At 46.2% G+C, this 16767-nt stretch overlaps 1 protein-coding gene across 1 annotated transcript in view; it reads left to right on the top strand.

Annotated features, from left to right (window-relative positions):
- LOC134931659 (probable carboxypeptidase X1) overlaps positions 1 to 14263 on the top strand; it is a 248101-nt gene extending 233838 nt beyond the window's left edge. Inside the window, exons 6-14 of the mRNA XM_063925433.1 lie at positions 5782 to 5932; positions 6384 to 6472; positions 7071 to 7194; positions 9275 to 9471; positions 10025 to 10204; positions 10759 to 11056; positions 11212 to 11351; positions 12474 to 12576; positions 12922 to 14263. Coding sequence (XP_063781503.1) covers positions 5782 to 5932; positions 6384 to 6472; positions 7071 to 7194; positions 9275 to 9471; positions 10025 to 10204; positions 10759 to 11056; positions 11212 to 11351; positions 12474 to 12576; positions 12922 to 13181 — 1542 coding nt within the window. The 3' untranslated portion in view covers positions 13182 to 14263. The remainder of the gene's footprint in view (positions 1 to 5781; positions 5933 to 6383; positions 6473 to 7070; positions 7195 to 9274; positions 9472 to 10024; positions 10205 to 10758; positions 11057 to 11211; positions 11352 to 12473; positions 12577 to 12921) is intronic.
- The last annotated feature ends 2504 nt before the right edge of the window (positions 14264 to 16767 follow it).

Raw genomic sequence — 16767 nt, 5'->3', positions numbered from 1 at the left:
AAGAAGGGACCTGCTCCAGCAAGGACCCTGTCTGTTCCAAGACTTACCGCGGCTGCGTTTGACGGCATGGCGGTTGAACACCGGATCCTGAAGGAAAAAAGGCATTCCGGATGAAGTCATCCCTATCCTGATCAAAGCCAGGAAGGATGTAACCGCAAAAACATTATCACCGCAATTGGCGAAAATATGTTGCGTAGTGCGAGGCCAGTAAGGCCCGACGGAGGAAATTCAACTGGGTCGATTCCTACATTTCCTGCAAATAGGAGAGTCTATGGGCCTGAAATTGGGGTCCATTAAGGTTCAGATTTCGGCCCTGTCAATTTTCTTCCAAAAAAGAACTAGCTTCAGTCCCTGAAGTTTAGACGTTTGTGAAAGGGGTACTGCATATACAGCCTCCTTTTGTGCCTCCAGTGGCAATTTGGGATCTCAATGTAGTTTGGGTTCCAAAAGTCACATTGGTTTGAACCACTTAAATCTGTGGAGTTAAAATATCTCACATGGAAAGTGGTCATGCTGTTGGCCCTGGCCTGGGCCAGGCGCGTGTCAGAATTGGCGGCTTTATCCTGTAAAAGCCCTTATCTGATTTTTCATTCGGACAGGGGGAATTGAGTACTCGTCCTCAGTTTCTCCCTAAGGTGGTTCCAGCGTTTTCACCTGAACCAACCTATTGTGGTGCCTGCGGCTACTAGGGAATTGGAGGAATCCAAGTTGCTAGACGTTGTCAGGGCCCTGAAAATATGTTTCCAGGACGGCTGGAGTCAGGAAATCTGACTTGCTGTTTATCCTGTATGCACCCAACAAACTGGGTGCTCCTGCTTCTAAGCAGACTATTGCTCGCTGGATTTGTAGTACAATTCAGCTTGCACATTCTGTGGCAGGCCTGCCACAGCCAAAATCTGTAAAAGCCCGTTCCACAAGGAAAGTGGGCTCATCTTGGGCGGCTGCCCGAGGGGTCTCGGCTTTACAACTTTGCCGAGCAGCTACTTGGTCAGGGGCAAACACGTTTGCTAAATTCTACAAATTTGATACCCTGGCTGAGGAGGACCTGGAGTTCTCTCATTCGGTGCTGCAGAGTCATCCGCACTCTCCCGCCCGTTTGGGAGCTTTGGTATAATCCCCATGGTCCTTACGGAGTCCCCAGCATCCACTTAGGACGTTAGAGAAAATAAGAATTTACTTACCGATAATTCTATTTCTCATAGTCCGTAGTGGATGCTGGGCGCCCATCCCAAGTGCGGATTGTCTGCAATACTTGTACATAGTTATTGTTACAAAAATCGGGTTATTATTGTTGGGAGCCATCTTTTCAGAGGCTCCTCTGTTATCATACTGTTAACTGGGTTCAGATCACAAGTTATACGGTGTGATTGGTGTGGCTGGTATGAGTCTTACCCGGGATTAAAAATCCTTCCTTATTGTGTACGCTCGTCCGGGCACAGTATCCTAACTGAGGCTTGGAGGAGGGTCATAGGGGGAGGAGCCAGTGCACACCAGTTAGTCCTAAAGCTTTCTTTAGATGTGCCCAGTCTCCTGCGGAGCCGCTATTCCCCATGGTCCTTACGGAGTCCCCAGCATCCACTACGGACTATGAGAAATAGAATTATCGGTAAGTAAATTCTTATTTTTGCTGTGTCGTCGGACTGGGCCTAATTCCTGTCTGTAGACACTTACCTACGCAGCTGCGAATTTGCAGGCTATACACAGTAATGAGGAACATCGACTGCAAGGGTCGCCCTATGGCTGCGCAGATTGGACATGGCAGAAGCGACGCAGGAGCCATGTTTCTCTATGTGCTGATGGCAGACACGCCGCCTGAAAACGACCATGACAAGAATGCATTTTTGCTGCCAATCCTCGTTACCTCCCCCCATATAGTGCCTTCCCGTTAATAGCTCTGTGATGAAATCCTCACTGCGAGTGGCGTCGGAAAGGCACGTCGGTGCGATCGCGGCGCACATGCACTCTGCCAACAATCGCTCAGTTGCATTAACATCAACATTGCATACCGGCATAAAGTCACAGACGTGACTACAGCTGCAGACGCTGAAGTGGTTGCGGCGCTGTGCGACGCAGAATGAGCCCCACTAGCAGGAGTGCTGTTGTGGGGTTAGTGCGTCTGCAAGCAGAAACCCGCGCCACCCACTGATTTTACGCCAGCCGCCACCACCACCATTACCACCGTGTATATCAATATCTGCACATGCGCCAGCTGGGAGCAAGATACCCGTAAGATACAGACTTCCTTTCCCCGTACGTGTGATACACCAACAAGACAGATGGGCAGATGTGCTAAGCCTTGGTGAGTGTTAAAAGTGGAGAGAGATAAAGTACCAGACACTCAGCTCCTGACTGCCATTTTTCAAACACAGCCTGTAACATGGCAGCTAGGAGCTGGTTGGCTGCTACTTTATCTCTCTCCAAGTCTGTACATCTCCGCCTCTGGAAAGCGTTTCTGTGCGCCGACCCTGTTGCTGACCAGTTACCGCCAGTTGCCCAATTTCACTTATCCAGCCGAGTTCCGTACTATTCAGAATAGGAAAGGCCACACGCAAAAATGTGCGCTGTACGCGATGAAAGTTGCCATTTGCATCCATGCACAGAGATCCTTGTGACTCAGAATCAGCTGGATTGTGTGGACATTTGTGAAAAGAAAATAATAAAACATATACACTGCTCAAAAAAATAAAGGGAACACTAAAATAACGCATCCTAGACCTGAATGAATGAAATATTCTTATTAAATACTTTGTTCTTTACATGGTTGAATGTGCTGACAACAAAATCACACAAAAATTATCAATGGAAATCAAATTTATTAACCCATGGAGGTCTGGATTTGGAGTCACACTCAAAATTAAAGTGGAAAAACACATTACAGGCTGATCCAACTTTGATGTAATGTCCTTAAAACAAGTCAAAATGAGGCTCAGTAGTGTGTGTGGCCTCCACGTGCCTGTATGACCTCCCTACAACGCCTGGGCATGCTCCTGATGAGGTGGCAGATGGTCTCCTGAGGGATCTCCTCCCAGACCTGGACTAAAGCATCTGCCAACTCCTGGACAGACTGTGGTGCAACAGATGGTCTGTTGGTGGATGGAGCGAGACATGATGTCCCAGATGTGCTCAATTCGATTCAGGTCTGGGGAACAGGCGGGCCAGTCCATAGCATCAATGCCTTCGTCTTGCAGGAACTGCTGACACACTCCAGCCACATGAAGTCTAGCATTGTCTTGCATTAGGAGGAACCCAGGGCCAACCGCACCAGCATATGGTCTCACAAGGGGTCTGAGGATCTCATCTCGGTACCTAATGGCAGTCAGGCTACCCCTGGCAGGCACATGGAGGGCCCCCAAAGAAATGCCACCTCACACCATTACTGACCCACTGCCAAACCGGTTATGCTGGAGGATGTTGCAGGCAGCAGAACGTTCTCCTTGGCGTCTCCAGACTCTTTCACGTCTGTCACATGTGCTCAGTGAGAACCTGCTTTCAACTGTGAAGAGCACAGGGCGCCAGTGGCGAATTTGCCAATCTTGGTGTTCTCTGGCAAATGCCAAACGTCCTGCACGGTGTTTGGCTGTAAACACAACCCCCACCTGTGGACGTTGGGCCCTCATACCACCCTCATGGAGTCTGTTTCTGATCGTTTGAGTGGACACATGCACATTTGTGGCTTGCTGGAGGTCATTTTGCAGGGCTCTGGCAGTGCTCCTCCTGTTCCTCCTTGCACAAAGGCGGAGATAGTGGTCCTGCTGCTGGGTTGTTGCCCTCCTACGGCCTCCTCCACGTCTCCTGATGTACTGGCCTGTCTCCTGGTAGCGCCACCATGCTCTGGACACTACGCTGACAGACACAGCAAACCTTCTTGCCACAGCTCGCATTGATGTGCCATCCTGGATGAGCTGCACTACCTGAGCCACTTGTGTGGGTTGTAGGGAGGTCATACAGGCACGTGGAGGCCACACACACTACTGAGCCTCATTTTGACTTGTTATAAGGACATTACATCAAAGTTGGATCAGCCTGTAGTGTGTTTTTCCACTTTAATTTTGAGGGTGACTCCAAATCCAGACCTCCATGGGTTAATAAATTTGATTTCCATTGATAATTTTTGTGTGATTTTGTTGTCAGCACATTCAACTACGTAAAGAACAAAGTATTTAATAGGAATATTTCATTCATTCAGGTCTAGGATGTGTTATTTTAGTGTACCCTTTATTTTTTTGAGCAGTGTATTTAGCATTGTGAAATATTCTGTCTGTAGAGGATAATTACTTCTGGAAAAATACTGAGATAAGATCTGTAATAAACTTAGACTGCGTAGCCATAGGGGGGATATTGAATTTTCGAAAAATGCGGCAGGGGCAGAAAAGACGTGGATCGGCAAATCCATGGTGGTCATTCCGAGTTGTTCGCTCGCAAGCTGCTTTTAGCAGCTTTGCACACGCTAAGCCGCCGCCTACTGGGAGTGAATCTTAGCTTATCAAAATTGCGAACGAAAGATTCGCAATATTGCGAAAAGACTTCTCTGTGCAGTTTCTGAGTAGCTCGAGACTTACTCTTCCAGTGCGATCAGTTCAGTGCTTGTCGTTCCTGGTTTGACGTCACAAACACACCCAGCGTTCGTCCAGACACTCCTCCGTTTCTCCAGCCACTCCCGCGTTGTTCCCAGAAACTGTAGCGTTTTTCACACACACCCATAAAACGGCCAGTTTCCGCCCAGAAACACCCACTTCCTGTCAATCACACTCCGATCTCCAGAACGGAGAAAAAACCTCGTAATGCCGTGAGTAAAATACCAATCTTCATAGCAAATTTACTTGGCGCAGTCGCAGTGCGATCATTGCGCATGCGCAATTAGCAGAAAATCAATGCGATGCGAAGAAAATTACCGAGCGAACAACTCGGAATGACCACCCATGTGCTTTTCGTTGAGACACGGGCAATTTTCGACGATTTTGAGGCATTTTTTCGGCAATGTCTTTTCGCCTAACATAAAAGGTGAAGAGGCATTGGCGAAAATGCCTTCAAAACGGATGAAAACGTCCCGCAATTGAATACTTGGGGGGGGGGGGGCGAATTCACTAGCTCCGAAACGATCAGAGCTGATTGCATAACCCCCATAGGCTGCTATAGTCAGTGTCAGGATTCAAAGCAAATTATTGTATGTCAGTGGTGACGCATTCCTGATGTATACCTCATGCTAAACCCTAACCTTAATGTCAACATTTTCACCATGTTGATGTATCATATGTTGACATTTCATCCATTTTTGAGAGGAATGGGGGGATAGGGGTGAGGGAAGGAAATGTGGATTCGGGTGTCATCAGCCTATATATGGTAAAGAAGACCGAAGTAGCTGATGAAGTTTTCAATGGCGGAGGTGTAGCGAGGAATAGGAGGTGGCTGAGATCAGACCCTTGCGGGGGACAGCTACAGGTAGAGGATGAGAGGTTGAGACAGAGGAGGAGCGAAGGTAAGAGTTGAAGCACGACAAGAGAGTCACGGAGTCTGAGAGAGTGTAGAGTTGGGAGGAGGAGAGGGTGATCGTCGGTGTAGAAGGAACAGATCCAGGAGGATCTGGAGAGAGAAATAACCTGTGTATTTGACCGTGAGAAGGTCATTAATGATGATGATGATGATGATGATGATGATGATGATACAGGTGCAGGGAAAAGACCGATTGTGGTTTTTGGAATATGTAAATGTTTCCCAGGGAACAGGCTGGTGCTGTATAGGAAACATCGCTGAAAGCTAAAACTCATCTTCCCTTTCTTTAAGATTTTTAAAGGAAACACGGAAACGGAGACTCCAGTACTGAACCTGCTGCCGAGCCCCATGGTGGGACGCTACATACGGATCAATCCGCAGACCTGGTTCGAGAATGGCACCATATGCTTGAGAGCAGAGATCCTTGGATGTCCACTTCCAGGTCTGTGATCCCGCTGAGAAGAGACATCCCTCCCAATTCCCCGACAGTTCCTGTATCTGCAGGGGAGCATCCGTAGGGTGGTCCATGCATTCCGGCTACAGACATGGCCGCATGGCTTCTGTGCAGCGCGTTATGCCCTTTGTCAGACTGTCGACATTCATTACGTTAACATGAGACTGCCAATATCGTCTTTATGTCGACATGGAACATATCAACCTGGTTATAATGTTGATATTAACCATGTCAACATTAGCATGTTGACACTGATGCAATGTTGATGTTGTTGAAATGTTGACAATGTGGTTTTTACTGTAAATCTTTCCCTAAACCTAATACAAATGTCGACATTTTCAGTACAGTATGTCAACATCCGGTGGATGTGTGGGTGAAAACAACTTTACAATTTGAAATTTTGGTTTTTATCTCCCCCCCACCCCCCCCCCCCCTCCAGATCCGAACACGGTATTTATGTGGGAACAGGTGCAGCAGCCGACAGATAAGCTGGAGTTTAAACACCACAACTACAAAGAGATGCGGAAGGTAACGGCGCAGTGAGGCGCACTTATACAGTGACTCTGGACCATGGGGGTCATTCCGAGTTGATCGCTCGCTAGCAGTTTTTAGCAGCCATGCAAACGCTAAGCCGCCTCCCACTGGGAGTGTATTTTAGCTTAGCAGAAGTGCGAACGAAAGGATCGCAGAGCGGCTACAAAATAATTTTGTGCAGTTTCAGAGTAGCTCCAGACCTACTCAGCGCTTGCGATCACTTCAGACTATTCAGATCCTGTTTTGACGTCACAAACACGCCCTGCGTTCGCCCAGCCACGCCTGCGTTTTTCCAAACACTCCCTGAAAACGGTCAGTTGACACCCAGAAACGCCCTCTTCCTGTCAATCACTCTGCGGCCAGCAGTGCGACTGAAAAGCTTCGCTAGACCCTGTGTGAAACTACATCGTTCGTTGTAATAGTACGATGCGTGTGCGCATTGCGCCGCATACGTATAAGTGCCTTTTTTTGCCTGAACGCTGCGCTGCGAACTAAGTCTGCTAGCGAACAACTCGGAATGACCACCCATGTCACTATAATAGTTGTGAGCACAGCAGGGTACATGATAACCTCCCCTGGTGCCTCTTTTCAGCTGATGAAGAAGGTGAATGACGCCTGTCCAAATATCACCCGAGTATACAGCATTGGGAAGAGTTACCTGGGGCTGAAGATGTATGTTATGGAGATATCGGACAACCCGGGGGAGCATGAACTCGGTGAGGGAATAATATATCACATTCAATGTCTGTAACTACACATAGAAGGTTGAATTCTTAAATCAAAGGATCTCAAATACTCCCTGAGACACTATGGGTCACTTTCACCATCAGAGAGTGTACAGTAAAATATGCAGCACCCTGGGTGATTTACATACACTCAGCGTGACTCCCAGGTGGAATTATACATTTCATGCAGTAAAATAATAAAATACTGACGCACGGTTCCCACACTGGCCACCTACATTGTGGTGGTCAGGAATTATCTCCTATATTGTGGTTGTCAGGATATACCTCCTACATTGTGGTGGTCAGGATGTATCTCCTACATTGTGGTGGTCAGGAATTATCTCCTATATTGTGGTGGTCAGGATATACCTCCTACATTGTGGCGGTCAGGATGCACCTCCTATATTGTGGGGGTCAGGATGTATCTCCTACATTGTGGTGGTCAGGATGTATCTCCTACATTGTGGTGGTCAGGATGTATCTCCTATAATGTGGTGGTCAGGGTGTATCTTCTACATTGTGGTGGTCTGGATCTTCTATATTGTGGTGGTCAGGATGTACCTCCTATATTGTGGTGGTCAGGATGTACCTCCTACATTGTGGTGGTCAGGATGTATCTCCTACATTGTGGTGGTCAGGATGTACCTCCTATATTGTGGTGGTCAGGATGTACCTCCTATATTGTGGTGGTCAGGCTGTACCTCCTATATTGTGGTAGTCAGGATGTATCTCCTACATTGTGGTGGTCAGGAAGTATCTCCTATATTGTAGTTGTCAGGATGTATCTCCTACATTGTAGTGGTCAGGGTATATCTCCTACATTGTAGTGGTCAGGGTGTATCTCCTACATTGTAGTGGTCAGGGTATATCTCCTACATTGTAGTGGTCAGGGTATATCTCCTACATTGTGGCAGTCAGGAAGTATCTCATACATTGAGGCAGCCAGGATGTATCACCTTCATTGTGGTGGTCAGGATGTATCTCCTACATTGTCTCAGTCAGGATGTATCTCATACATTGTGGTGGTCAGGATGTATCTCCTACATTGTGGGGGTCAGGATGTATCTCATACATTGCCTCAGTCAGGATGTATCTCATACATTGTAGTGGTCAGGATGTACCTCCTATATTGTGGTGGTCAGGATGTACCTCCTACATTGTGGTGGTCAGGATGTATCTCCTACATTGTGGGGGTCAGGATGTATCTCCTACATTGTGGGGGTCAGGATGTATCTCATACATTGTGGGGGTCAGGATGTATCTCATGCATTGTCTCAGTCAGGATGTATCTCATACATTGTAGTGGTCAGGATGTATCTCCTATATTGTGGTGGTCAGGATGTACCTCCTACATTGTGGTGGTCAGGATGTATCTCCTACATTGTGGGGGTCAGGATGTATCTCCTACATTGTGGGGTCAGGATGTATCCTACATTGTGGTGGTCAGGATGTATCTCCTACATTGTGGTGGTCAGGATGTATCTCCTACATTGTGGTGGTCAGGATGTATCTCCTACATTGTGGTGGTCAGGATGTATCTCCTACATTGTAGTGGTCAGGATGTATCTCCTACATTGTGCTGGTCAGGCTGTATCTCCTACATTGTGGGGGTCAGGATGTATCTCCTACATTGTCTCAGTCAGGATGTATCTCATACATTGTAGTGGTCAGGATGTACCTCCTACATGGTGGTGGTCAGGATGTATCTCCTACATTGTGGTGGTCAGGATGTATCTCTCTCATTGTGGTGGTCAGGATGTATCTCCTACATTGTAGTGGTCAGGATGTATCTCCTATATTGTGCTGGTCAGGCTGTATCTCCTACTGTGTGGTGGTCAGGATGTATTGTATCTCCTACATTGTGGCAATCAGGATGTATTTCCTACATTGTGGTCAGGATATATCTTCTAGCTTGCAGTGACCAGGATCTATGTCTGATATTGTAGTGTTCTACATGGAGGTAATAGTATTTGATATGTCTACATTTGTTGATGCTTTATTAAATTAACAAAGTTGTCACGTTTTCTGAACCTCATTTTATGAAGGTAATTGTACTGGTGTAACATTACAGGAGAACCCGAATTCCGCTATGTGGCTGGGATGCATGGGAATGAGGTGGTGGGCCGAGAGCTGACACTCAACCTTATGGAGTATCTGTGTCAGGAGTACAAGAAGGGCAATCCAAGAGTCCTGAGACTGATCACAGAAACCCGCATCCATCTGTTGCCATCCATGAATCCTGATGGATATGAGGTGGCCTACAAACTGGTACTATGTTTCTCTTACACTATGCATGATACGTCACTGGTCATCAACATCCCATCATATCTGTATGAACCTAGCTCTGGTGCTAAGGGTCAATGTTACAGAAAGTTCTAATTTATTAAGTTATGACTTGTCACTCTTCATCTAAGAATATTGACCAATTTGTCTCTAACTTTCCATACTGATTCCACCAGCATTATGTGAGAAATGTCATCAGGACAGAGTTCAGTAATAAGTAGGTGAGCATAGCGGGTGTAGTATGAGAAAAGCTGTCGGTATGCCGGCGGCCGGGATTCCGGCGTAGGTATGCTGGTCGTTGGGAGCCCGGCCACCAGCAAACTGAAGACCACCCGAGCATAGCTGATGCTATATACAGCTAGTTTTCTATATACTATGGAGTCGTAAAATATATGGTGCAATCTACTGTAATATACTATGCCCGCTCTCCTTCCCAGACTGTTATACCACCCTCACAACTTCCTATAATGGCATTCATTCTCTATCACTTACATATACACTGGTACGGCTGAACACTAAGTACGTGTTACATCCTTAGGGCTCAGAGCTGTCTGGCTGGGCAAACGGTCGCTGGAGCTACCATGGATTCGACCTGAACCACAACTTTGCAGATCTGAACACCCCACTGTGGGAAGCAGAAGATAATGAACAAGTTCCCGAGCACTTCCCCAATCATTATATCCCAATACCTGAGTACTACACAATGGAGAATGCAACGGTGAGTAAGGCCAGGGTGCAGAGGTCCTCTCTCACCTCCTCAGTTCTGACGCATGCAAATCTACACATAGTGGACCTGATACAGAGGTGGGCGCCAGCTGAACCCAATGCCATTGTTCGCGTAGTTGAGTGATATTGCATACAAGGGTGCAAAACATGGGCATCTCAGGACCTGCACGCTCAGTTGCCCTTTGGCATACCAGCATTCGCAGATCATCGCACGTGCAACTCTGCCAATGGATTCTAGTGCAGACGCAGCAACTTCCATCTCTGAAGCAGGCCCAGTATGTGCCAAAATACGTTCAACATTGCTTAAAGATCGACACAGTCAGCAGATCTGTAATGCTCTGTGCTCTGGTATCTTCCAATCCTCTGATTGGCTACACTTTGATCTAGGCCCACCCACTTCATCTCCTTACGTCTGTGTGTTCCGAGCTTTAAATAAATAACACAGGAGGTGCACTGTCTCCAGCAAAGTGTGGCCAAGAACTAAGATTTTTTGTAGTTGTTTCTCCTGGTTTTTATTTAATAACGCTCATTGTACCTGATCCTCAGGTGGCCCCGGAGACTCGCGCCATCATTGACTGGATGCAGAAAATCCCTTTTGTCCTCAGTGCGAATCTCCACGGAGGAGAGCTGGTGGTCTCCTATCCCTTCGACATGGCTCGCTCCTACTGGATGGCCAAAGAACTTACCCCGACAGCAGATGACGCCATGTTTCGCTGGCTTGCCACAGTCTATGCAACCAGCCACCGCATCATGGTGGAAAATGACCACAGGATCTGTCACTATGACAACTTCATAAGGTTGGGCAATATCATCAATGGAGCAGACTGGCACACAGTGGCTGGCAGTGAGTACAATGTTATACCTGATGCCAGTTAAATTGTAAAACCTGGTCATTGATATAACGGGGCCCTTGTAAGTTCAGGAGGCCGTCAGAGAGCTGGAATCTTGATTCTCAGCCTTAATAATCAGCACATTGTCTGTGTCTTTATCTCCACTCAGGTATGAATGACTTCAGCTACCTTCACACCAACTGCTTTGAAATAACAATAGAACTTTCCTGTGATAAATTCCCACATGAGGTGGAACTCCCAACTGAGTGGGAGAATAATAAGGAGGCTCTCCTTGTCTACATGGAACAGGTCTATATGTTATCCGTATCTACTACAGCAGGCATTCCCAACCACGGTCCTCAAGGCACACTAACTGCAGGTTTTAGTGATATCCAGGCTTCAGCACAGGTGACTTAATTAGTAGCTCGGTTATTTTGATTTAACCATCTGTGCTGCAACCTGGATATCACTAAAACCTGCACTGCTGGTGTGCCTTGAGGATTGTGGTTGGGAATGCCTGTACTACAGGATGGATAAATATGAGGTTGTAGAGAGGGCTAGATGCCACTTCCAGCTAAACAGTGTTGGGCTTGGTTAGTACCTTATGGGAGACCTCCTGGGAATACCAAGTGTAGTAGAATTTTTCGTCCACTTGTGAGACTCCGTGTCTAACACTGACAGCAGACTCGCATTGCTCTACTTCCTTCCATACTAATTTCCAATATTGGTCGCAATCTCAGCTACTATATGTGATCCTACCGGGAGTCTGCTTTATCAGCCATTAAGGCACTAAAAGAATATCAGTTTACAGGTGCAGCGGCTTTGGTTTTCATGACCTCTAATAGGTCCTATTGAGATATAAATATAGAGAATTCTATTATCTAAACCAAAACACTTTTATTCATTTTGAATGTTGTCTATAACACTGGATACCCTATGTTTTAATGATACCTAATAAATGTAAGTTTTAAATCCTTTCCTATATCCATATCATTACATATTTTTTCTTAAGAGTGCACCCACCAAGAGTCTTGTTTCTTTCCCTTTTTGCTGAAATAGTCTTACTGTTCGACTGTGGGTGCACCACCAAAGTGACACTACCTAGGTAATTACCTTTAATTGTCAATTTCTGTTTGGTTACTTATTATCTTCTCATTCGTACCCATAACTAGCGCGGGCTCTCCCTTGTTGTATAAGCATGGTAAATGAGTAAGTTGGAAAACTCAGAGTAAAAAATTTACTAAAACATGGGATTTGCAAATCAGATGCAGGTCAGAAAATAATATCTTGATGATTTATGAGCTGTATCAGCATTATAGTGGCATGAGGAAGTGAAACTACAGTACGTACAATATTAGCTGAGTGTAGAGAAGGTGATGTCACAGAGTTTCATTGTGTAACTCTGTAAAATGCTGTATCCCTACTTTGCAGGTCCACCGAGGGATTAAGGGTGTCGTGCGGGATAAAGACACAGAAAAAGGTGTCCCTGACGCCATCATAGTGGTGGACGGAATAAATCACGACATCCGCACAGGTAAGCACGCTTCAGCACACAGGCCATCTATTCCAAATCATACGTTTAGTATGCATGCGATCTGAGAGCCTCTGAGCAAAATATAAGTTAAAGCCCATGCAGTCTCAGAAGGTGCAGAAACGCCTTAGAGATCACCCGTATTCCATCCAAAATCCGAACCAAAACACTCGAGGGTGGTTTTGCAAAAACCAGAACACAATGATAACGGGGGTCCGTGAACATCTATACTGACAGTATACACAAGGTTAGATATAATCTTATGAATGCTGAATAAGAGTTGAGCTTGGTGGATATTTTGCGAAATGAACTATACAGTATCTCATCACTATTCTCCTTCTGTTCTAGCTGTTGATGGAGACTACTGGCGGCTTCTAAACCCAGGTGACTACGAAGTCACGGCTAAAGCTGAGGGATATCACCCGTCCACCAAGTCGTGCCACGTTTCCTATGAGGACCGTGCAACGATCTGTGACTTTTATATATCCAAGACCCCTAAACAACGCCTAAAAGAGCTGATGGCCAAAGGAGGCAAACCGCCCAAAGAGCTCCTGTTACGCCTGCGCCAGCAGAGGTACCGCTTGTTGAAGTCCAGAAGCACAAAGTGACCAGAAGAAGACAGCAACGACAGATACCGTGAGATGCCTCGGAGCGTGTGACCACCCAGCTGTATTATTCCTTTTTCTTGTTCCCCCACTATATTACCACTGTTGTAAAACTGGGGAATGGTGAGGAACTATTGCACACAATTATAGATAAGTAGAGGAGCCGCTATACGCTTACATACAAGCAAGGAGCATTGAATTCTAAATGTGCTGTAGATGGAGGGGTAGTCGGGAAAACTCCACAGACGAGGCGTAACCGGAATCATTTGGTTCTGAATTTATATTCCCTTTTCTATACTAAGAATATTTAGACAATGAAATGATATCACATCCACACTGGTAAAATGTGCAAGTTAATTTTGGTAGGTGCCTCTCGCACATTCTGTGAGGTCATCCTGCAGGATATTTGGGTTCTTCAAAGCCCGGGGTCCTGAATTAGGAAAAACGCAATGGACATGGAGAAAGAGTAGGTCCACAGTAATTGTACTTACATTGGGCAAATCCCAGAGTCACTAGCTTGTCGTATAGGCTACTACACCCAAGCCGAACCCATCTTTGACTATTTGTTCAACCAAGTCTGACCTAGTAGCCTTCTGATGAAGCTGATGTCCTCCACCATTCTGCTAGTCAGGGTAAGGATACGGGTGGGCAATGCGTCTCGTTGTGTATTTTTGTGCTCTCCATGGGTGGGTCAACTCATTAAGGGGGGTATTTACTAAAGTGCGACTTATCAGAAGTGGAGGTGTTGCCCGGAGTAACCAATCAGGATCTAGCTATTATCTTGTAGAAGGTGCTAGATAAATGATAAGTAGTATCTGAAACGGGCATTTGAAAACCCGCACTTTAGTAAATATACCCCTCATAATCTGTTCCAGATCACTATAGTGGAGAGAGCGTGGTCTTCTCAGACAGTGATAAAGACTGTGATGTGTCAGGTGTTCTTCCAGCGGGATCTGCGTAGAACAAGTCGTGTATATAATATAATGTGTGAGCTGTAAGGGAAATGCTGGCATTGCTACATACTTGCTAGACAAGTAACATCCGTATGATCCAATAAAACGTTACAACTCAATGTGTCTGTTACTAGGTGTGACATCTGATGAGTATAACAGTAATGGCCTGACTCTGAGTCAGCCACAAGTGGAACCGCGTACTGGTCTCATGGATTTCAGCTCACTGTGCGTGCGCCAAAGTAAGAACTCCGCAACTGCACATGCGCTGAGACAATGAGATCACTAGTGAGTACGGATCCCTCCACTGATGGACCACACCTTGTGTGACAGGAGTTAGGTCTATTTGAGGACATCAGATGTTGAAGCAGTGCTACCTCCTGTATGGGAGCCTGCTTGCCCTAATACAGACGCCTCAATGCTGAATTGTAATATTTGCTGCCCTGGCTCAGGAAAAGAAAATCCCGGGAAGTATATTATCACTCCCACATTAGGTCCTATCCAGGGGTGTAGCGAGGGTGGCTCCGGTGAAGCGCGAGCTCCAGGCGCAGGAAAAGTTAGAGGGCACGCAGCAGAGCAGGAGGAAGAGAAGCAAAGGAGGCGCATACTGACTCGGGCTCTGAGACTAGGTGGGGAACAGGGCAGGCAGAGGTGACAGCAGGAGCCACTTACATGCTGGAGCTCTCTCTGCCCCTCAAGCTGCTGCGGAGCAGCTATTTCTGCCCCTCAGACAATTCCGGGACATTATTTTCATTGAGAAATTGGGAGATTATCAGATCTGGGGAGGGGGTCAGTTTTGGGGCATTATTTTCATTGAGAGATTGGGGGGATTATCAAGTCTGTGGGAGGTCACATTTGGGGCATTGTTTTCATTAAGGGATAGCGGGGTTGTGAGGTCAGGTCAGACGATGGGCATACATAGTGTTTTTAATTTATTTGAATTAAAACAGTAAATAATTGAATACAGCTACTTCTATAGTGGCTCTACTGTGGTGTAACGTGTATGAGGGGCTCTACCGTGGCATAACATGTATAAGGGGCTTTACCATGTTTTTTTTCTAGGAGTTATTAGTGTAAACCACTAGTGGGCTTATCACTAAAGGAAGGGCTTCGTGTGTGGCGCACTCTTTTGAAATGTTGATACAGTATTAAAATTTAACTTTTATTCAACATTTAAAATAAATCTCTATAATCAGGCATGGTAATTCATCTGATAGCCTGAGAGTACAAAATCATAAAATGATTGCCCGGGAATTAGAGTGTTAAAATAATGTCTAAATCCTCCAATATAGTAAGGGCAAAAAGAAAAGAGAAACAAAAAAGGAAAAAAATATGTTAAGCTAAGTGATATTTTACTTGAAGTTCTTAGTGCTTCTTGGCTACTAATATACTCTATTATAGAGACTTGGGCCAGTATTTACTAAAAATCCGAGTTTGGCCGATTTGAGTTTTTTTTTCTAAGTCCCAATCCGGGAATTCACTAAGCATCAATCTGGGCAGTGTTTGGACTATCCGTAATGGTTTGACTGACAACGTTCAGAAATACGAATGAATAGACCATCGGTCAAACGCGGCTGTTATTTCATAGAATACGGGAATTCACTATTCATTCGTATTTGGGTGTTAGTTTCTGAGTGCTCAAGTGCGGGTCTGTTTTTTTTCGATTCGTTAAAAAAAGCTGCAAAAAAATAGACCTGCTTTTTCCAGTCGAGTTTGGATAACCCTGCACGGATCAGTGAGATCTGTGCATGGTTATCTATGGGAAAGGGTCTGTTTAGTGTTAAAACATGAAAAAAAATTGCGTGGGGTCCCCCCTCCTAAGCATAACAGCCTCGGGCTCTTTGAGCCAGTCCTGGTTGTCAAAATATGGGGGAAAAAATGACAGGGGTTCCCCCATATTTCATCAACCAGCACCAGGCTCTGCGTCTGGTCCTGGTTCCAAAAATACGGGGGACAAAAAGCGTAGGGGTCCCCCGTATATTTGAAACCAGCACCGGGCTCCACTAGCCAGGTACATAATGCCACAGCCGGGGGACACTTTTATACTGGTCCCTGCGGCCCTGGCATTACATACCCAACTAGTCACCCCTGGCCGGGGTATCCTGGAGGAGTGGTTACCCCTTAAATCAAGGGGTCCCCCCCTCCAGCCACCCAAGGGCCAGGGGTGAAGCCAGAGGCTGTCCCCCCCCATCTAAGGGCGGCGGATGGGGGGCTGATAGCCATGTGTAAAAAATGTGAATATTGTTTTTAGTAGCAGTACTACAAGTCCCAGCAAGCCTCCCCCGCAAGCTGGTACTTGGAGAACCACAAGTACCAGCATGCGGTTGAAAACCTGGCCCGCTGGTACCTGTAGTACCACTACTAAAAAAAAATACCCCCCAAAAAACAGGACACACACACCGTGAAAGTATAAGTTTATTACATACATGCACACCTCCATACATACATACTTACCTATGTTCCCACGAGGCTCGGTCCTCTTCTCCATGTAGAATCCTTGGGGGACCTGTGAAAAAAATGATACTCACATAATCCAGTGTAGATTCTGTCCATTGTATAATCCACGTACTTGGCAAAACAAAAAAACGGAAACCCGACCACGCACTGAAAGGGGTCCCATGTTTACACATGGGACCACT

The sequence above is a fragment of the Pseudophryne corroboree genome, chromosome 1 (genome assembly GCF_028390025.1).
Source record: "Pseudophryne corroboree isolate aPseCor3 chromosome 1, aPseCor3.hap2, whole genome shotgun sequence".
Classification (NCBI taxonomy): Eukaryota; Metazoa; Chordata; class Amphibia; order Anura; family Myobatrachidae; genus Pseudophryne; species Pseudophryne corroboree.
Note: the sequence above shows the minus strand (reverse complement) of the source record. Positions and strands in the feature narration are given on the sequence as shown.